Source organism: Typha latifolia, chromosome 3, assembly GCF_019914945.1.
Source record: "Typha latifolia isolate L0001 chromosome 3, TyphaL0001v2, whole genome shotgun sequence".
NCBI lineage: Eukaryota > Viridiplantae > Streptophyta > Magnoliopsida > Poales > Typhaceae > Typha > Typha latifolia.
In genome coordinates this window covers 1,547,483-1,567,249 of record NC_133088.1, presented here as the reverse complement: position 1 = coordinate 1,567,249, position 19,767 = coordinate 1,547,483, and the positions used below count along the sequence as shown (strand labels likewise).

The following is a 19,767-nucleotide window of genomic DNA, read 5'->3' as shown; positions in this document are numbered from 1 at the left end:
ACATTTAATCTCGTATAGTTATGACCTACTTGTAACCTCCTAACAATAATTACTATTAAGATTTAAAAAAAGCAAAATATATTATCTTTGGACTAAAATAATAACAGGGGAGGGAGGACTGAGGAGGGTGTATGTCAGAGAAGTGCCACACTCTCATCTTCTCTTTTGATTTGTATGTCGAACCATCTCTAATGAATGAGTTTTTAATCGATTCTTCGATTCGGATAACGAAGGGTCATGGAGTCTCGACGAGCAATGTTTATAAAGAGCGCAGCGAGCAGCAGCCGGCCGTAACAGGCTATCAAAATAAAACACAGCCGAGCCGGGTAGCCCGACGGGCGGTACGTACCGGTACGGCGAACAGAAGGCCGGCCAGGCTGATGATTATAGATTTGGGATTCTCATTGGATTGTAACAACTGATTTCCGTTTTCCTTTTTTGAAAAAAAACCGACTGATTTCCGAAGCGGCTTCCGAATCTTCCGCAGTGATCGTCGGGATTAATTTAAACTGATTCAATGGCAGCTGTCAAGAAACCATATCGCACTTGTAAGGTCAACCATGATTCCCTTTCCTACTAAGATTCCTATAAACTCTCTATACTAAGAATTATTCATTGGCATACCTTTTAGCAGCCTATATGTATCGATTATATACTGTTGATCTCATCCCTTTACAACTCTCTCTCTCTCTCTCTCTCTCTCTCTCTCTCTCTCTCTCTCTCTCTCTCTCTCTCTCTCTCTCTCTGTGAAAAAAAAACCAAAACTGATTGTAAAGGTATGTACTCTTTATAATATTGGTGTACCTGACACAACTAGGGTGGGTAGTTGTTAAGTTTGACTCTCATGTTTCCTGATAAGATTAGGAGATCAAGTGGGACTATGTCAACTAATTTCACTTGAAATAAAAGTCCTTTAATTAGTCTTTTGTGGGGGATTCCTTGATGGAATAGGAGAGGGATTCCTATATATGTATAGAGACATGAAGTAAAAGTCCTTGCTTGGTTAGTTTTTTTTGTAATTGTAGAATCTCTTTATTGATGAGATAGAAGAGGGGTTGCTAACTCTTTGTATAGACGGTAAGGAGACTGGAAACATCTACTTTTCTTCAAAATATGAAGATTTAATTGAAGAATCGCAACAGATTATTTTTCTACATAGTGTTTTTTATTCAAATATCAACTTTCAGGGTAACTTACATGAGATTCAATTAAGGTGGTTTTCAGTCTTAGTTCAAAATAAGTTTTGGCAAGTACTGTTCCTTGAAACTTCGAGCAATGTTTTAGAAGGTTTTATCATGTAGATGTATAATGTAGTGCATCATCTCATACACATTTATGCATACATTTGAGGGTAAAATTTTGGTCAATGCAAAAGCTTCAAACCAAAGCCCAAAAAGCATGATTTGAGTAAAATTCAAGTCCATTTAAGAGTATATTTATGATACACCTTTAATAGTTGATTTGTTACAAGTTCCACAAGATTCCTTTGTAAATGTTTGGGTTGAGTTGGCAAAATTGGTTCCCCAAAATTGCAGCATTCAAAATGCTGCCTTCACTGCTCTATATTTCTCTCATCTAGTTTTAGTTCATATAATTTCATTTATTCATTTGTTTGGGTATTTGACTTAGCCTCTTCAGAGATGAGCTTTGCGGATTTGTGTGCTGATGGAGAAAGTGAAGCACATGTTGTGAATGATGAAAAGCCTAATCTACTGCAAGGACTAGCTCAAGACAGAAGATTCTACAAACTTGCGAATTGTCATGCAAAATCTGCAGATTGTTATGTTGCTAGAGTTTCTATTGAAAATACAAAAGGTTACACAGAAAATGGAGCCACAGATGAACTGCAAACTTTAAGCCAAGGGAGTGCCAGGGCACCTCTGAGCCGGCAATTTTGGAGTGCTGGGGATTATGAAGCTGAAAAGACTTCTGGAACGCTATACCCAAGTATAAGAGTTTTGATGTTCTTTAGTACACATTTTCACATTGTCTATTAACTTATTTTATCTCTATACAGATGTTCAGAATCATCTATGCGTGCATCCTAAGTTTCTCCATTCTAATGCTACTTCACACAAGTGGGCTTTTGGTGGTATGTCTAACATGGTTTAAAAATGCATTTTTTTTCTTTGTTGTTGTTCATTCGTAGTCCCTAGCTTTGGAATTTATGACTAACTTCGCTGCTGTTTATGGATTCTTCTCCCAGCCATAGCAGAATTACTTGATAATGCAGTTGATGAGGTATATTTCCTTTGATGGTCTTCTAATATTAATCCTAAGGCCATAGAATGATTGATATAATTTCAAATTAAATGCAATTACTTTGTTCCATTTATTAACTAACTCAGTCCTCTTTAATTTGGTTCAGAAAAAAGATTTTTCTGTCATTATATCTCAATTTGTTTTTTTTTTCCCTTTGCCAACTTTTTAATATGATGGAAGTGTTGTTTAAGCTGCTTTTATTGAGCTTTTACATTGATCAGATACAAAATGGGGCTACTTTTGTCATCATAGACAAAATTACTAATCCACGAAATGGAAGTCCCGCTTTGTTGATTCAAGGTACTTCTACCTTATTCTTGTCAGCCAAGTCACTAAGTTTGAGGACTTCCTTATCCGTACCTCTCTTTTACCTATAGACTAATATAATCTATATGTACTTGATTATTTTGTACCAAACTACTTGTTTTACAACAAGATGATGGAGGTGGAATGGATCCTGAATCCTTGCGCCGTTGCATGAGCTTTGGATTTTCTGATAAGCAATCATGTTCGTCAATAGGAGAATGTATGGATCCCCAAACATTTTTCCTGTTTTAGTACCTATATTCTCCTTCTTACTGATATCGTGATATATAAATCAGATGGAAATGGTTTCAAAACTAGCACTATGCGGCTCGGGGCAGATGTCATTGTTTTTAGCAGCTGTATTAATGGAAGGTTGTAATTTAGTTCAAACTGACTACTTGTGTCCTATTATACTTTATGCATGTTGGATAGCCAAAAGATGTGTTACTTCTAAAGTGGTACAATTTGGATACTATTATCAGCATATCATAGATTCATAGTTCTGTTACTTTTCACTTAATTCAAACCATCAAAATAAGTGATGTCCAGTTTAAAATTCATCTGTTAGATTTCAATTTCATGTCATCTAATAACTTCTGTATCTCTAGTATATTGTGCCAAAATGCATTGTTAAAGATCAGATAAGAATAAGACTGTCTAAGGCCGATTTTTTGATGTTTCATTCACATGTAGTAAAGACTTACTTTTTGTGTTAACTATTGCAAGGTAATTTTTTGAACAGGAAAATACCTGGAATTTGTTTACATATATTCCATTGTAACCTAGAAATGTGAAACTGTAAATCTTGGTTGAAAGTTTGTTGGAAGTTTTGGATTGAGGCAACATCTTCTTGATTCTGTACAAGAAGATCATGTTTATTTTTTGTAGAAAAAGGTTGTATCATCCTATCATCCTATGGATGTAACAATTTTGAACCCTTTCAAACATTTGCAAAACATAAAAAGGATCAAGGCTATCCTGAAGTGTGTGCCAGTTTTGTAATGAGTTGTGCTCATACATCTAGGCTTGATTCATTTAGTGCAAGCTAAACTTCTACATGTTTCTTTATTCCTCTATCTAATTCCTGTCCAGTTAACCTGTCCTTTCCTTTCAGGGAGTTAACCCAATCTGTTGGACTTCTTTCTTACACATTTCTGAGGAAGACAGGACATCAGGATATTGTAGTGCCTATGGTAAGTTAGTAAACCTTCGGCTTTCAATTAAGATTCATTACTTCTTTGTCTTTTTCTGCCTTTTCTGCTTAATGATCTGTTTTACATGTATATGTCGTTCTATATATGTTTTAATAGTATAAGCATTTCTTTCTTTAGGTGTACTATATGTACAATCCATCGACAGGTGTAACAGAGAGGTTAATTCGGCATAGTCAAAATCAAATGTCCTCCAATTTGTCAGTTCTATTGAATTGGTCTCCCTTTGCTACAGAAGATGAGCTGCTACAAAATGTAAGTTGGAGGATTGTAGCTTTAAGTCTATTTTAAGTTTAATGCATGAACATTGTACGGTTTATCATTTATTTATGGACAAAAGTGTACACTGTTTTTGGACTCTCGTTGGAAAAAAAAAAACTGTTTTGCAATTTATTGTTTCTGGCTGTTAAAAATCCTTGGTCCTAGCTTTAACTTCTTAACTCTAGCTAGTTTTACTTGATTTGTATTATCTGTTCTGGTTATGGTGGTCCCTTATCATTCTAAAATCATATATTCGAACTTCTCAATGCTTGAGTATTTTGATGTAAAACATATGGCTTTTTGTAATTCATGAATGTCCTTTAGATTCAAATGATCATATTCCATCTTCTCTACCACAGGAATGACATGTTCTATATTTTTGTTATTGAACAGTTCAGTGACATAGGGCATCATGGCACGAAAATTATCATCTTCAATTTATGGTTCAATGATGAGAGAGTTCTAGAGCTTGATTTTGATGCTGATATAGAGGTTAGTATGTCTTTGATATTTCAATGCTTCCTCAGAAGTGGTTGGTTTACTATTTTTGTTTCAAAAGTTAATCTCTATTCCTGAAGAGATGATTAAGATTTTTACGAAATTTTTACTAAGAGTTAAAAGTTGGCGTTTTTCTCCTTATATGTTTATTTAGCTTTTATTTTGAATGATAAAGGCAGTATTTCTGCCCAACTCCTTTCTGTGCAAACACTTCTATTTTTCTTCCTCTTGAAATACCATCATTTTGCTGAAGGTTAAGCATCTCCATGATTGCGGCTTTTCTCTGTATCTTATTTGTTCTCTTATCCATGAACACCATCAGTTACACTGTTGTCATCGCTCTTCTGCTATTTAATATTTCAGTGTTTTTTTTTCCTCATAATAAGCCTTTCTAATAGTTCAGTTGGGCTTATTGTTGTTTCAGGATATTATTATCACAGGGGTACCTAGGTCAGTGGAAAGAAACGACAAGTCAAAGATACTAACACAAAAGCATATTGCAAGTCGACTCCGCTATTCTCTTCGAGTTAGTTTCTTGCTTAAGTCCATATTCTCAAAAAAAAATTCTTCAGATACTTACTTTTGAAAAATTGCAGGCCTACTCCTCTATTCTGTATTTGCATCTACCAGACTATTTTAGAATCATCTTACGTGGATGTGAAGTTGAACATCATCATATAATTAATGATCTTAGATATTGCGAATGCATCAAATATAATCCCAAAGTTTGCGGAAGAACAGAGGTTTGTGCTGAGCATATTACTTCTCTTGTGGATATATTAATTTTCATCTGTATTATCTATAAGGTGCTATAAGTTCTATAATTTTGCCTAGATGAACTTATATGTACTACAATAGAATATAGCAGAGCAGCATGATATTTATGAGATTGTAATTTTTAGCTATTGACATTATTGGCATGCATAAACTTTATTATTTTTTCCTTTCATATCCTTCATGCAGGCCGAGGTTATCACTACGATTGGATTCTTGGATGGTTCTCCATATGTTAATGTTCATGGATTTAACATCTATCACAAGAATCGTCTTATACTGGTAAGGATTTCTTTCCTATTGATCTTTCTTCCTTCTTTGATGTAGTGAAGATCAACTTTCTTGTATCTGCAAATATTCCTTAAGGTTCATGATGAATTTTTGCCGCCACCATGTCCAAACAATCCTTATCATGTGATATAGATTGGACCATGTCTTTTTATGAGATAATCTTTAAGCCTGCACCCATACTATCACCTTCTTCTGTTGCTCTAAAGTCCATTCTTAGCTAATCTATGTGCAGCGCATCCTTCTCTAGAATTTTTTCTTTCTATGATAAGCATTTAAGTTTTTTACTAGAAAAAACTTAGCACCATCCACATTTACTTATTAGGCCTCTTTTAGTTTTAGTTCAAATTGTCAAGTAAAATTGACAATTTCATGCATCATTGAGCTTGATTTCTTGCAAGTTGATTCCACAGCTTCTAGCCTATGGCTTTTGTACACCAAAAGTTTATTATTTTACACCAAAAAATTGTACTTTATTTTGATGATGAAGAATTGTCATGCTAGTAACATGAGGAGTTTCAATTAGCCATTGGCAGCTACGTACTGACCGTCATGATGAAAAGGGGTTGCCCCAGTATCAAATATTAGGCCAGTTTGGAACAGGATCTATATGGGGAGGTACAGATGATCATCGTATACAAGTCGTAATGTGGGAGTGTCAAGATATTCCCATGTATATGTGTCAACAATACTCTAGCTCATATGTGTCAACACGTGCTGGCCAGTATGCCAGGCATGTTGATCTATGGTCATGATTGCTCTAGGCTATTCCAAACTTTCTAGAGGAGTTACTTTTAGATTGCATGGGCCTAAACTACAAGCAAGAAGTGCTCTATCCACTTGCCTTGTAGCTTTGATATCAAGTCCTTTTGTCTGATCTTTAGAATTTGACACCATCTTTTAGAGGCTTGATACCAAGTTGATAGTCAGTAAAAATATATCAAAAGCTACAAAATAGGTCATTACTTGTGAGCAAATTTGGCTCCAGAACTACATTAAGATTCCTACCGATATATATACTGCATCACACGTGCCAAGGCCATCTCTTATTTGGTCCAACCTTTTCCTACCATGTCTAAGGATTCTAATTTATGTTGATGTTTAATTAGGTTCTTGTCCTCTTTCTTGTTACTTTTGCTTTCATTAAATCTTTCTTATTTCTATTAGACCAAATTCTTTTCATCCTTTAATTTTATGGACCATTTGATTTTTATTCTTCTCAGCCTTTTCACCGCATTGTGAATTCTTCAGGCAGTAAAGGTAGAGGTATTGCTGGTAAGACTGTAGGCCAGATGGATATCTTGTTCTTTTTCTATTTATTAATTTTTTGCACCTAGTTTTTATTTCTACCGTTTCTTTTTCTTCCTTGTTGGCACTTGTGACAAATATCCCTTTTCCAATATCCAGATTGTATTGGAAATTGCTGTTGCCATTTATTTATAGTTAATCGTTTCGTTTGCAGGTGTACTTGAGGCAAATTTTATCAAACCCACACATGATAAGCAAGGTTTTGAGAGGTCCACTATCTATCAAAAGCTGGAAAACCGTTTAAGAGAAATGACTTATGAGTATTGGTACACCCTCTTCCTTTTGGAATCTTCTTAAATTCTAATTTGCACGATAACTTGGGTTTTATGATGTTTTCCATCTCTTTATCACCTGACTAGCACTTTTGTACATTACACATTAAAATTTAGTTATAATAATGCTCCTTGAAGATATCAATAATTTAGAGGAGGCAAATAGATGTAAATGTCAGTCGAGCATTTTCTGATGATTCAGACAGTTAGCATTTTCTTAGCTGGCAAATAGTTTGTAATAAGAGTTATGGGCCTTGTGGTTGATAAAGTCTGAGCTTTTAGTTTCTTTATGTCTCAAGAAATTGTACTTCAAGATGCTATGCATGCTCAAAAAGTTTCCTATATGTTTTTAGGAGTTTCGGATCTTTTTCTCCTTGTATGAATATCTTTAAGGTGTTGGGTTTATGATTTCTCATTTTCTTTCGAATTGTCAGGGAGTATCATTGTCATTTGCTTGGTTATACCAAAGACTCCCTTTCAGTGCCAACTCCTCATCAATTGCTTCCCTCAATATGTAACGGATTACCAGACATGATGAATACTACAATTTCAGAAGAACCTACGGGATGTTCCTCTCAAATGTCTACCGGAAACAAGGAAATTAGTGCTTCATGTGCATCATCATTGTCAACTTCACAAGAACTTAGCTCCAGCTACAATGCTGTTTCTCAACTAGGTAATTTCTGTACATCCTGTCACTTGAAATGGATATAAAGCACCAACCCCATGCTCTCTTCAATTTGCAAAACAGGTGTACTAGGGAAAAGGAGACATGAGAAACATATCATCGAAATGGGATCAGTTGAAAGGCAGGAAGTAGACAATGAATCAGAAAGAAGTTCCAAGAAGCAGGTTAGTGATTGGTGCTTTGGAAGCACTTTGTTAAACAAATAACTCTGTCAGCTGACCATATAAGGTTTATAACCTTTTGAACCCATATATTGATGTTAATTCTCATCTTTTTGTAGCTTATATGTTGGTTTCTTTGTAAATAATTCCATATTTGCTTCCTAGTCTGCTTTATTGCTCGATAGATTGAAGTATCTTCAAATTGGGTGTGATCCAGTTTGCCTGTAAGTGAATGGAATACCTAGTGTTTCAACATAACCATTCCCCATCAGCAGTTATTTTTCATGTTGTATTGTAGTCTATTAATCTATCTATGTGGCCCAAGAAACAATCAGCACGCTCTAATCTCCAGTCTTGCAAATGCATGATAGAAGAATGGTGGAAATGATTTTCTTAAAGTTAAATAAAACTTCATGCTGATCTCTATCATCTTACAGCTTTGTCATGGTGCTGACGAGAGTCAAGTCAAGAAGAACATATGCATAATGCAAGAAAACAAGAAGCTTCATGCTGAGTAAGTATTCGGGATTCAATATTTCTTTAGAAGATGCTAGTGTCCTGAGTTATAAGATGCTCTCCTATTTCATCTTACAATGACAACTAGTGTAGCTTCAACAGAGACTAATCTTTTGCACAACAGTTTCATGGGGAATACCAATGTTCATATTCAAATATATCTATCACATTTTTAATTTTGCATTTGATTGATCTCTTAGGTGCTTGGAGTATGAGAAGACAGAGAGAGAACTGCTGCTCAAGGTAATGGTTAATTGCTATGCTCTCCAAATAGTGGCCAATGTCTAGCATTAATTTATCAGCTTGAGTGGTAGGTTCTGAAGCGAGATCGGATATCAAGCCATTTTTAGTTCTCTTTCAAACATTGCAGTTCACATCATATATAGTTAAAGAATGTTCGGCAAATATTACTCAAAGATATGTAGAGAATGTGATAATCTCTTTTGCTAATTACTTATTATCGCTTATTGAGCAGGAACAACAGCTTAGGCGCGAACTTGAGCATACCCGAAGACTCTACAAGAATCTGATTGTCGATCTCGTATCAACACGTGATGTCAAGTTGGAGAAATTGTAGATATTTTTGCTTAGTTTTTTTTGTTCTCAGATTCATCTGTACATATAGCAGCAATTTTGGATCACCCTTTTCTTGGTTTTACATGATTTATATCCCTTGGAGATAATGAGTGTATAGTTCTCAGCCTGAACGTTGTATAACTGCAACCGTAAAGAATATTTATAACAAAGAATTTTGTTGAAGTCTCAGAACATGTTTCATATAATAAACACCACTGTATTGCTGTATAACAAAAACTATCATACTGACAGGCTATTCAGCTCTCAAATCTAAGGATGAGCCAGCCTTCTGTATTGAATTAGTGATAATCCACTCCGTCCTTCCATCTGTCATTCAACCACAATATTCCGATTTCTCGAATGGGTTAAAAAACTTGCAAACTAATAAGTAATTACACAACTTTGCAAGTTTAAAACCCGTATGTCAAGTTGACACAGCTTCCAAGAGAGAGTGTGCATCTTGCATAAAGAAGAAAATGCCGAATGGAACACAATACTGCCATCTAAACTTACAGCACATCAAAACAGTGTAGACAATAGTGATTTAGAAGCCTTTCGACAAGACTGCCAGGTTCAGGAACCAGTGTAGATGTAATGCTATTCCAGAGATGAAACGTGATCGACTCTTTCACCATCCTCATAAATAAAGCTTCCTGCTCCACTCTTTCAAATTCATCAGCTGGTTCTGCAAAATACCTGTATAATACCACTAGATTAGAATGTCCAGGAGATGACATATTTTCTTAGATGGTTGTAAAAATAATAGTTTCTATCAAATCTGGGATGGGAAGGAGTAACTCCATCACTGTGGGCTCTCTCAGGACGAGACGAGATAAAGATCATTCAATGAGGATAATAAAATCAATCTGTTTCAGGTGCCGCTTAATTCTTCCAACAGGGGAGTAATGTCCACCTTGATGGCATTCAACAATAGAAAAATCTCTTTTTTGGAATTTGCCACTATATATCCCTAAGTTTTAATATGTATTGTGTAATAAGGCAAAAAAATAGATAGGGATAAAAACAGAAGTTCTTAATTCAAATTTATAAGAGTATAAACAGAAATTCTTAATTCTCTCAGAATCATTAAACATATCAGAGGACCAAACTCAGCTGTTGTTACCAAATAAGGTTGAAATATAAAGCCCATATCATATTCAGTGTAGGTTAAGTGCTCCTATCAAAATAACAGGAAAACATATTTATAATTGGCCAATGGTAACAATCATGATATAGACATTACTGATAGAATTCGATGACGTGTGTACCAGCATAGAATACGCCGATAGTTGATAATTCCCCCTATAAGGATTTGATTATAATTTTTATTTATTTTAGGTGTCTTTTGTTTATTTTCTATGTAGGGTATTTTTTGCTTAATTTTATTATAAGTCTATAGATAAACCTGTTGTATTTTCTTTTGATGCTAATGAAAGATTATTTGATTTTATTCTTTTGAGAATCTTAGTGTGAAACTATTTTTAGGATAGAGATGTGAAACCCTATTTTTTTCTTCCTTAGTTTCCTCCCCCACCTCTCTTTCTCCACCACGTTTTGCATCAAATCAACTTGAGTTATTATATGGACTATAATGTTAAGAATCAACAAACAGATGATAAGTCAGAAGACCCAATGAATACTATCATGAAGAACATACCTTGTGATATTTGTGGAACTGATAGGGTAAAATACAGAAGTAGGTTTTATCTTTATGTCAAGCTGTCCGTAGCTTTTATCTACTTTGCTAGAAAGCCTGTTTATTACTCTTGTCATCAGATCAGCTCCATTCCACTTTAGAAGGGTATCATCATATGTTGAATGAAATTCCTTCAGGCATTCCATCAGGAAAGGACTGCAATGACAATAGAATATGAACAGATACAAAAGGTGCACAGTTTATCATAAAATAGTAAGTAAAGATGTGAACATCATCTTGACTTTGAAGGTTGCCTCCTTGTCTAGATCTGATAAAAGATGCCAAAACATGTAGAACAAAAAAGCTTCTACATGAAATTAACATTTCTATTGACCTATATAAAAGCAGATGTCACCAATCAGACCATTATATTGATTTCCTCATGCGGACCTTTAAAGGACCAAATGAGGAATGAACAGTCCACCATTATTTTGATATCCTCATGCAGTACAGAATAGTCTATCGACCTAAGAAAAAGCAAATGTCTCCCAATCAGTCTGTAACCATCTGTCAACCATGAATAGAACGTTGGCAGTTCTTGTTCTATATAAGGCATGCAAAGTGGATCTATAATCAATTTCAGGAGAATATTTATACATCTCAATGGGAAAGAATACAAAAGCTTTAAAACAATAAATAAGGGACATACTAATTTCATTATATCAAGGAACAGTCTCTGATTAATAGCCCAAATTGCATACAGTAAAATTGTTTGAGTACCTGTGTTTTGAAAATACCATTACTGCACCACTAAAGGTTGAATTGCCAGCAATTTGCTCCTCAATACCAACAGAATTCTGGAGAGAATTTAAATGGTTCAGGACTATAACATCAGAATCAAGGTATATGCCTCCATATCTGCATTTTCAAAAAGCATTGCACATGTTCTTGTCATAACATAGGAATAAATTACAAGTATAGTTGTCATAAGAAGTTAAATTGACACAAAATGTTTCAACGCAGACAGCAACACATCTACCTTTAAGGTTAGGATTTGTCCTACAGATGCATGAATAAGGTTCTTCATTAAGTAAAGGTTTTCAAAGATACAAGGAAAATGTTTAAAATTGGAGACAGAAATTTATACGATGTAGATTTCATACAATCCCAGAGCAACAGTTAACAGTTTACACTACTTATGTGTACTTCATCTTCAATCTTTGTACCTAGGGGACCTAGGAACTTGAAACTTATGACAAGTATTTAATCTTCTTCAGGAATTTTGGGTTCTCAGGCATCTTAAACTCTAAGATCTTAACAAGCTAGTAGGTATTGGCCACCAATAATTCCCTCATAGTGAACAAAAGAGTAACCAACCTATTTGCTTCACAATGAATTAAACACACATACAAACAAAAATGTGTTCTAAAAGGAGCTTTTGGGCCGGTCTCCAGTGTATCTGAGTAGATGATCAAGCAAATTATTTTCTTTCGACTTTATTATGGCATGGAAATCATTCAATAGTTAGGATCTATAGAAATTCATGAGGATGTTTACGATGTATTGCTAGGTCACTACACAATAACAAGTCGCACATAGTAAGAAGAAACTTGGTCTAGAAAAGAAATGAAACCTTACTTGTAGAGAACAGCAAGTCGTATTAGTTCACTATAATGTATAGAATAATGCCTTGTCTTTCTCCATTCAAACCACACAGTTGCAAAAATATGTGTTGGAGTGCCCTCCAGAAGTTCGTCAAGATTTGGCATAGCAACTGCAACTCTGAACCTGTAAGGAAGAGAAATCCAACATCATTAATGAACGTGAGCTCTCTTACATTTTTAGATATATTTGCTCTTCAAATCTACCAAAAAATTTTATATGTACCTAGAACTTAACTAGCATGAAATTCATTAATATGAATAGTTTGAAATGCTAATAACTTTATAAGAATTATTTCAAATAACTTAGTAGCCAATACCACCAATACCACATAATATCAAATACTAGTAGAGCAGAAGGTGAACTGAAACAAAAGTTAGTATCAACACCCTGCAACGAGGATTCTAGAAATGAAGAAAGTAATATATATCAACCAAACTGCAAGATATCAACAATTTGCAAAACTAATAAAAAGAACATGTTCTGGAAACTAGAGAAGTCCGTACCCGTCCTTTGCAAAATCCCGGAAGAAATCCAGCTCCATTGTCTCTGAGAGCATCACAACGCACGCATCCCTGTGGTGTCGGAGAAGGCTTTCCAGCCCTCGCTGGTGCCGGACGCCATAAGTCCACGGTGGGCTGTTCCACACCATGAACACCCTCATCGAGCATCGCCGATCTCCGAGAAACTGATCCATGAATTCAGAGAACTCCAGATGTGGATCTAACCCAGGAAAGTATCCCCACCGTCGACCATGATCGACATCCTTGACCTTCTCCTCTCCCTTCTTCTTCTCCGTCTCCTTCTCCTTCAAAGCAATCTTCTTCTCTTCCTCCTCTGCATCCGAGCGTACACTTCGCCCCTCAGCTCCCTTAGCATCCGCACTTCTATCCTCTACAAATGGAGTCTTCTCCAGCTCATTCAACAGCGCCCTCTGCACCAGCCGGTCGCCACGGGTGAGGGCGGTTAGCCACGGCCCATCGGGATCCTGGAGAAGCGGGTGGTTCTTGGGGTTGAGCAGCTCAAGATTAGACCGGAGCATCCTATCTTTCCTCAGAAAATCCGCCTTCGCCTCCAGCCACCGCTCCCACCCCAGCCGTAACGATGACGCTCCACTACCGGATCCGACCTTAAGCAGCAACGCGTCCTCGATCCTCCTAATAGATCCCAGCTTCACCCGCACGTCCTCGTCCACCGGCTCGTCGTCGGATCCGAAGGCGATCCCAATCTGATCAGGCTGCCGGACCTCCTCGCCCTCGCGCAGCCATGCGACATTTCCATCACGACGGCCGCCAAAGGGCCGGCGGGCGACGCCAAGGGCGTGGTCCCAGAATACGGCGGATGGGTAAAGCTCACCGGTGTCGGCACCGTCGGCGTCGATGCGGAGGGCGCCGTCGTCGGGGAGGCGGCGGCTAGAGCGGTCAGCGGCGTCCTCGTCAAGGACGTCAAGCTCGTCGATGCGGTCTTCGAGGGGGTCGGCGAAGGAGTCAGGAGAAGGCTCGTGGTCGTCGTCGTCGTCGAGGAGGAAGGGCTCAGGGGAAGTCCGGGGGAGGAGGGAAGAGGAGGAGAGGCGGGAGTGGAGGACGAAGAGGGAGAGGAGTAGGAGGAGGGCGGCGACGAGGGCGCATAGCTGGGGGCCGTAAACGGAGCGCCGGCGGGAGGAGGGGTGGGGCCGGGGGAGCATTTGGAAATGGAAGTATTTGATAACAAAATGCGGACTTGGGTGGTGGGGGGGTTTAAGAAGTAAAAGCTAATTGCTTGCGACTTTGCCAAGCATTATTGTTAGGTGTTTTGGCAATGTCAGCAGACATAGTCAGATGGATCACCGTTGGATTAGTAATTGGAATTGGTTAAACAATACGTATTGCTTCTCTCCAAGATGAGATGTACTATTTTTCTTTTCCCTTCTTCAAGTAGTGCTCTACCATACAATGTTGCCTTCATCTTCACAGTTCATAAAAACTACTGGTAGTAGAACTCAAGAACTGCTATAGGAAAGAAATAATATTCGACAATTGCCTTGCTTGCTGATATATAAATATAGCAATTCGAAGCACTTTACAAAAGTTCATATCAAGTCATCCATACAATACTCCAGCACATTTTATACCATCATAACCAACAACAGGCCATCATAATCCTTTGATAAAGAGGAATTAATAACAGACACTTTTTTCTTGCTTTCTTCACTTGATGTACACCTAATGCCAAAGCGCACTACACAAGAATTTAAACAATCAAGTCATTGCGCATTTACAAGGTCATCATCAGAGTGACTCACTGACTGACATAGATTTCTGGTCAAATCTGAATACGATTAGATGTACGCCATGATACCTGTGGAAGTAGATGTAAGAGGCAATGCTAAAAGTGTGTAAGAACAGGCCATAGAACTACGCAAGCACTTGACGTTTGGCTCCCGTCAACAACTTTAGGCGTCCAGACTGTTATATAACCAGATAGACGACTTTCTTCTCTTAAGACTGGGTACTAATAATCCAAGAACAAAGTTATTAAACGAACTGCTGGATGTCGTATATGTTCTTCAGAAGCAGTCCCCTCCAATCTGAGGGTTCTGGTTTACATAGACATCAAAAACAAAACTATGTCAGGAAGCTTGTTGACCGTCATTTCATGAGTCTACTGTTCCCCGGCATCGAGTGGATGTAAACCCACCGGCTCAGTTTTGTTTCTGTCAACCAAAGGAAGTACATCTATTTCAACTTTATTGCATTCTTCGTCTCCATGAACACTTTCATTTTGCAGTACAGATTGCTCGCAGCTACCTGCTTGAGATCGGTTAACCTTTTCGTCTAGACCTTCAACATGCAAAGTAAAAGCATTTGAAAGATCAGCACAAGATTCTACTGAAAGCTGCCCCATGCCGCCACTGGATATATTATTCCTGCAAGTTCTCAATCCCTCCAGGTTAACTTCCAAATCATCAGTAGCTACAGAACTTGGACAGATGCTTGATACTGAACTATTCTTATTTCCGATATCTTCATGTCTTGTAGTTGATGGGTCTGAGTCCTTATTTTCATTCGATTTTACCTGGTTATCTTTAACCAGTCCACAGCCACTAACAAAATTTTTGGAGGAAACTTGCAGAGTTCGGATTTCCTCTCCAAGGAAGGATGGCCTCACGAGTCGCCTTCTCTTCTTCATAGATCCCTCATTCTTGTTACTATCACTGTTGTGATGCATTTCGCTTCCAGCTTCCTCCTCTGAAACCTTTCTTCTACGCTTAAAATTCAAGAAAGGAAGCTCACTACATTCTTTAACGGTTGCCACACTTTCTCCTTCCATGTAGCTAACTAAAGAAACTCCAACTGATTCCTCATCCAATGGGGGCTCAAAAATTTGCCCATCATTCCACATGCTCCGATGTTTGCCCATTGATTTGGTTACCTTACTCCACAGGTCTCTCCTGTTGGACAAGACATTCAACAGCTGATCCAGTGAGAGACCTGCTTCTGGTGTGTTTATGATGTTCTTTTTCCAACTGGCTTGTGATGTCTTTGATATGCGAGAAAACACACTAGTTCGTCTCTGCTCGTTATCTGAATGGAGAGTGGAATTCACAGCAGGTGAAAGATATTCATACTGTTTATCATGTGTTAGGTATTTAGGTGTCAGCTTGTCATAGTCATTATAACACTCAGAATCTGAAGAGTAGCTCTTTTGCATATCAGATAGATCCTCTGATATATTGTACAGTAAGTTGGACGATGTGCTATTACTATTAACTAACATGCGGTCCTCTGCTAGAGGTATATAGTCAGGGGTTGACCCCATCATGCAGTACTGCTTTCTCAGATCATCTTCCTTTTCAGATCTGCGCTGGTATTGAACACTGCCTGAGTTCGTCCGTAAGGTTGTCTCAGCACTCTGTCTTGCACTTATCTCTTGCGCTGGTACACACTTAGTAACAGGGTCTCTGAAGTCAGGAAAGGATGCATGCTTGTTGCCTTGCAGACTAGCAGAACTTTCAGAACCTAGGAAAGGTATACCAACCTTGGAAGACTCATAAGATGGGAAAAATGTCCTGTTCTTTGCTTCTTGTCTGTTAGACGTAATGACTTTGTGGCTCTGGGAGTTCAACATAGGCAAATTAAGGGTCTTGGGGTCACACTGTAGTGTCAGTTGATTTCTAGTACCATGAAAATGTGTTTTAATAGAAGACCTAGGGTAGGAACTTAACTCTTGAGCGAATAAAGGAGATCTCATACCTAAAGGTGTAGAGGAAAATTCAACTCCATGACCTTGGACTGTATGGCAATAACCATGATCATAAGACATAGTTACGGGAAAGTGAACCCTAGGAGCATGGTCACTTTCTGATGTTGAACACCCAACATCAGGTAATCTCCTGGTTCCACACGACACCATTTGGTATAATTCATGCTGAGACCTACACCTTGAATCTTCTGATGCTAAAATAGCCTTATGTTCATCTGAATTTAATCTAATTGACCTGTGATTTTCTATTTCCCTAGCATTATCTGGATAAGATATATCAAGCTGTCTTACGACTTCATAGGGTATTCCTGGCCTCTGGTATGGTTGTATTCTGATCTTCTTTAAGGAAAACAACTGAATAAGCTTGGAAACCTATACTCAAAAATCAATCAACAAATTCACATCAATTAAAAGCTTAAACAATCAGGATATATCAAAATGAATGAAAATATCAAGTATATAGGAGAGGAGCATACCTGCTCATATTTCAAACCAAAGTTAAACTTGTAAGGCGCAAAATAGTTCTCACTGATAGCACCACAAAATTCATCTTCAGACAATGGCTTGCAAAACCAAATCCTTTTGAAAAGAATCTGAATTCAAATAATTCATAACTAGTTAACCCAAACTTTATATCAAGATAAAATGGAAGCCATTGATGCAAAAAGGAAACTTAAAAAGATTACTTGAAACAAAAGATAATCTAAATATAGTTACTGTATAGCACATAATTAATCAATATAAAAATGCATCTGTTATAAAAACTTAAGCATACAGGATGTGAAAAATTGATCAAAGGAAATTTATATTAAAATACCTATAACTAAATACTACAAATTGCAAGACCAAAGCAGAGCACGTTACCATACCTGAGCAGGGTAAGCTTTCCCTGATGAGGTGAATGCATCAGGCATAATATTCAGCGCGCCATCTGAAGTTGCCTCAAACACTCCATAAAGTTTTCTTTCCTCATGCTCAAACAAAAATAAAACCATACCAGCTTTAATTTTCTTTATAAAATTAGCAAGACGAGACGGAAGGCCAAAAACTTTCCGCTGGAAGCATTCTTTCTTTGTCATGCGGTTACACATGAAAATTGCACCCAGAATAACTGAAGAGTCTTTATGGAAATTGTTTTCCTTGTTATCCATGAAGTACCTTGCAAGCATTCCAACAAGATTATTAAAAATAACAGTTCACAGGACAATAAAGGAACATCCCTATGAAGTATAAATTCTAGGAAATCTCTATATTAGCAATTGAGAGGCAAATTCTTGAAAATTTTCATGTCAATGATGTTAATTGCACAGGAACCACATACATGTAGTATGAAATATCAGATGTAAAAAAAATTTATTGATGGAAGATGGATACTTCTATACAAAGGGATTATTCTAAAAATAATGAGATCTGTTATTTTATCCGTAATTGTCATGTACGAAGAACTTGAACAGCATCAATTTAAATGTTTATCACCACTTCGTGATTCATATATTAAAAAGCGTGCAACATTTGTAACAAGAACTAACTTATATCATAAAACTATCACCAAACACGCATAATCTGATAACCAGAAACAGATAGCGATTTGATTCATCCATTACTTCTCTGAAACCCATCCTGCTCTAAATTGCTACAGCTCTTGCTGTGTTCTGTGCTGATTAATGTCATTCACTATAGACAAGTCTCAACTCACAATGAGAAAATCTACGACAGACAAATTTAAACAGAAAAGAAAACCCTTGAAACCCAAAGAACAAAATACGGATCCTTGCACTATCCGTATCAAATCAAACGTTATCATAGAATTTTGTACTAATTTCTCCTGCACAAACTTTGTCCTACTAGTGCACCATATGATATTTTTTGGACATGGGCAAATAAATCTAATATACTCTTACGTACAATAATCTCTTACTCTACCTCTTCTAGTACATCCCCCTGCAAACGAAATAAAACCACACAGAACCCAAGTAATAGCAACTACTTCCAGGTGATTCATTCTAGAAAATCTAAGAAATGCCGCATTGGAATTATACATCATGCGAGATGATCCAAAAATAAATAAATAAACAAACCTACATATTTCCATAAAAATTGCAAGAACGAACTGAAGACTGATCGAAAGACGTACCCCAGCAAAATACAGATACAGATACAGATACAGATGAAACGAACAAGTAGCTGGAAACCGTAACGAGAGCAGATGAGATCACTACAAGTACAAAAGAGAAGGAGACCGAAGGGGAGAACTATTTACCGGAGACGGAGAGGAGAAGAAGAGGATGGCTTGCGGAAGAAGGCAGAGAAGCCGAGGAGGGTTTTGCTTTAGCGATGGTTTCCACTTTTCAGGAAGTACAAAAAGGAAACCTTCCCACCCCAGAAAAACGTCGCGTCGCCTGGTTTTATATTTTATTCTCACGCTTATACCCAAGCTCTGGCCAGGTGGTGGGGCGGATTAGCCGCAGACACGTCTATCGTCCTTCCGGGGGCAAATCACCTACTCGCCAGTCTCCACGTCGTGCGGGATTTTTAAAAGCCACGTACCAAACTGTAATGTGTAATTAGAGTTTTTACACCAAACTAGACGGTTCTCAATTTTTTTTACCAAATGATTTAAACCCCCAAACTTAATTTTAAAAATATTATTTTACTGTAGTCATAAATAAAATACTGAACTATCGAACGTTTTAGCATTTTATTTAAATAAATAAACTATAAAAGAGGGTTGATTTGGTCAAAACCTCCAACAAACTTCCATAATTTCTTCTCTTTCCAAAATCATATTTCTCTAAGTAGGTTCTCACCACTTTTGGATTATTACTTTTGAAATATACACCTTGAAATCTATGTATTTGCATATTTGCCCCCACATAAAATATGAATAAAATGTATACCAACTCTTGTAAATAATTTGGTTTCGATCCCCTTGTGTGGATTTCAGTAAAATTACCACTAATTTGTTGCTTTAGAGGTCGCGTATGTGTAACTGAAGCGAATAACTTGTAAACGTGTAAGTTGCCAAAGGTATCTGCTTGCAATACACTCCAAGCAAGAAGGAAGGGAGGGATTAAACCGTAGTTAAGTATCTGTAACTTAAATTTAG

At 37.2% G+C, this 19,767-nt stretch overlaps 3 protein-coding genes across 6 annotated transcripts; 1 reads left to right on the top strand and 2 right to left on the bottom strand.

Annotated features, from left to right (window-relative positions):
* The first annotated feature begins 106 nt into the window (after window positions 1-106).
* On the top strand, window positions 107-9,313 carry LOC140783307 (protein MICRORCHIDIA 6-like). Of its 4 annotated transcripts, XM_073130144.1 has the most exons (21): window positions 107-351; window positions 488-548; window positions 1,630-1,947; window positions 2,018-2,092; window positions 2,207-2,241; window positions 2,484-2,562; window positions 2,699-2,788; window positions 2,865-2,940; window positions 3,683-3,761; window positions 3,900-4,034; window positions 4,434-4,532; window positions 4,963-5,064; window positions 5,135-5,281; window positions 5,502-5,594; window positions 6,824-6,875; window positions 7,063-7,174; window positions 7,615-7,856; window positions 7,932-8,032; window positions 8,467-8,543; window positions 8,746-8,788; window positions 9,021-9,313. In XM_073130144.1, the coding sequence occupies exons 2-21, from the start codon at window positions 518-520 to the stop codon at window positions 9,120-9,122; spliced, it is 2,088 nt and encodes a 695-aa protein (XP_072986245.1). In that variant the 5' UTR covers window positions 107-351; window positions 488-517; the 3' UTR covers window positions 9,123-9,313. The 4 variants fall into 4 exon arrangements, with proteins under 4 accessions (XP_072986245.1, XP_072986246.1, XP_072986247.1 ...); XM_073130145.1 differs by lacking the exon at window positions 107-351 and having other exon boundaries at window positions 428-553; window positions 1,639-1,947; XM_073130146.1 differs by lacking the exon at window positions 107-351 and having other exon boundaries at window positions 443-553.
* Window positions 9,295-14,198, bottom strand: LOC140783308 (uncharacterized protein At4g19900). Its single transcript, XM_073130148.1, has 5 exons — window positions 12,926-14,198; window positions 12,396-12,545; window positions 11,538-11,675; window positions 10,779-10,973; window positions 9,295-9,817 (listed from the first exon to the last, which is right to left on the bottom strand). Exons 1-5 carry the CDS (start codon window positions 14,101-14,103, stop codon window positions 9,631-9,633), a joined length of 1,848 nt encoding a protein of 615 aa, XP_072986249.1. The 5' UTR covers window positions 14,104-14,198; the 3' UTR covers window positions 9,295-9,630.
* Window positions 14,199-14,426: 228 nt separating this feature from the next.
* On the bottom strand, window positions 14,427-19,075 carry LOC140783306 (uncharacterized). The gene is made up of 4 exons (XM_073130143.1): window positions 18,922-19,075; window positions 17,531-17,819; window positions 17,138-17,254; window positions 14,427-17,033 (listed from the first exon to the last, which is right to left on the bottom strand). Exons 2-4 carry the CDS (start codon window positions 17,810-17,812, stop codon window positions 15,060-15,062), a joined length of 2,373 nt encoding a protein of 790 aa, XP_072986244.1. The 5' UTR covers window positions 17,813-17,819; window positions 18,922-19,075; the 3' UTR covers window positions 14,427-15,059.
* Window positions 19,076-19,767: the final 692 nt, after the last annotated feature.

Bases quoted from the DNA above. Each gene is read 5' to 3' on its own strand.
- LOC140783307 (XM_073130144.1), top strand. From the start codon at position 518: ATGGCAGCTGTCAAGAAACCATATCGCACTT. The intron at 2,563-2,698 runs GTACTTCTACCT...TTTTACAACAAG, and splicing joins TCCCGCTTTGTTGATTCAAG to ATGATGGAGGTGGAATGGAT. The intron at 4,035-4,433 runs GTAAGTTGGAGG...GTTATTGAACAG, and splicing joins AAGATGAGCTGCTACAAAAT to TTCAGTGACATAGGGCATCA.
- LOC140783308 (XM_073130148.1), bottom strand. From the start codon at position 14,103: ATGCTCCCCCGGCCCCACCCCTCCTCCCGCCGGCGCTCCGTTTACGGC. The intron at 10,974-11,537 runs GTACTCAAACAA...TTGTCATTGCAG, and splicing joins ATGGTATTTTCAAAACACAG to TCCTTTCCTGATGGAATGCC. The intron at 9,818-10,778 runs GTATGTTCTTCA...GGTATTATACAG, and splicing joins AGTTCCACAAATATCACAAG to GTATTTTGCAGAACCAGCTG.
- LOC140783306 (XM_073130143.1), bottom strand. From the start codon at position 17,812: ATGGATAACAAGGAAAACAATTTCCATAAAGACTCTTCAGTTATTCTG. The intron at 17,255-17,530 runs GTATGGTAACGT...ATTTGAATTCAG, and splicing joins GGAAAGCTTACCCTGCTCAG to ATTCTTTTCAAAAGGATTTG. The intron at 17,034-17,137 runs GTATGCTCCTCT...TTTTGAGTATAG, and splicing joins TTGGTTTGAAATATGAGCAG to GTTTCCAAGCTTATTCAGTT.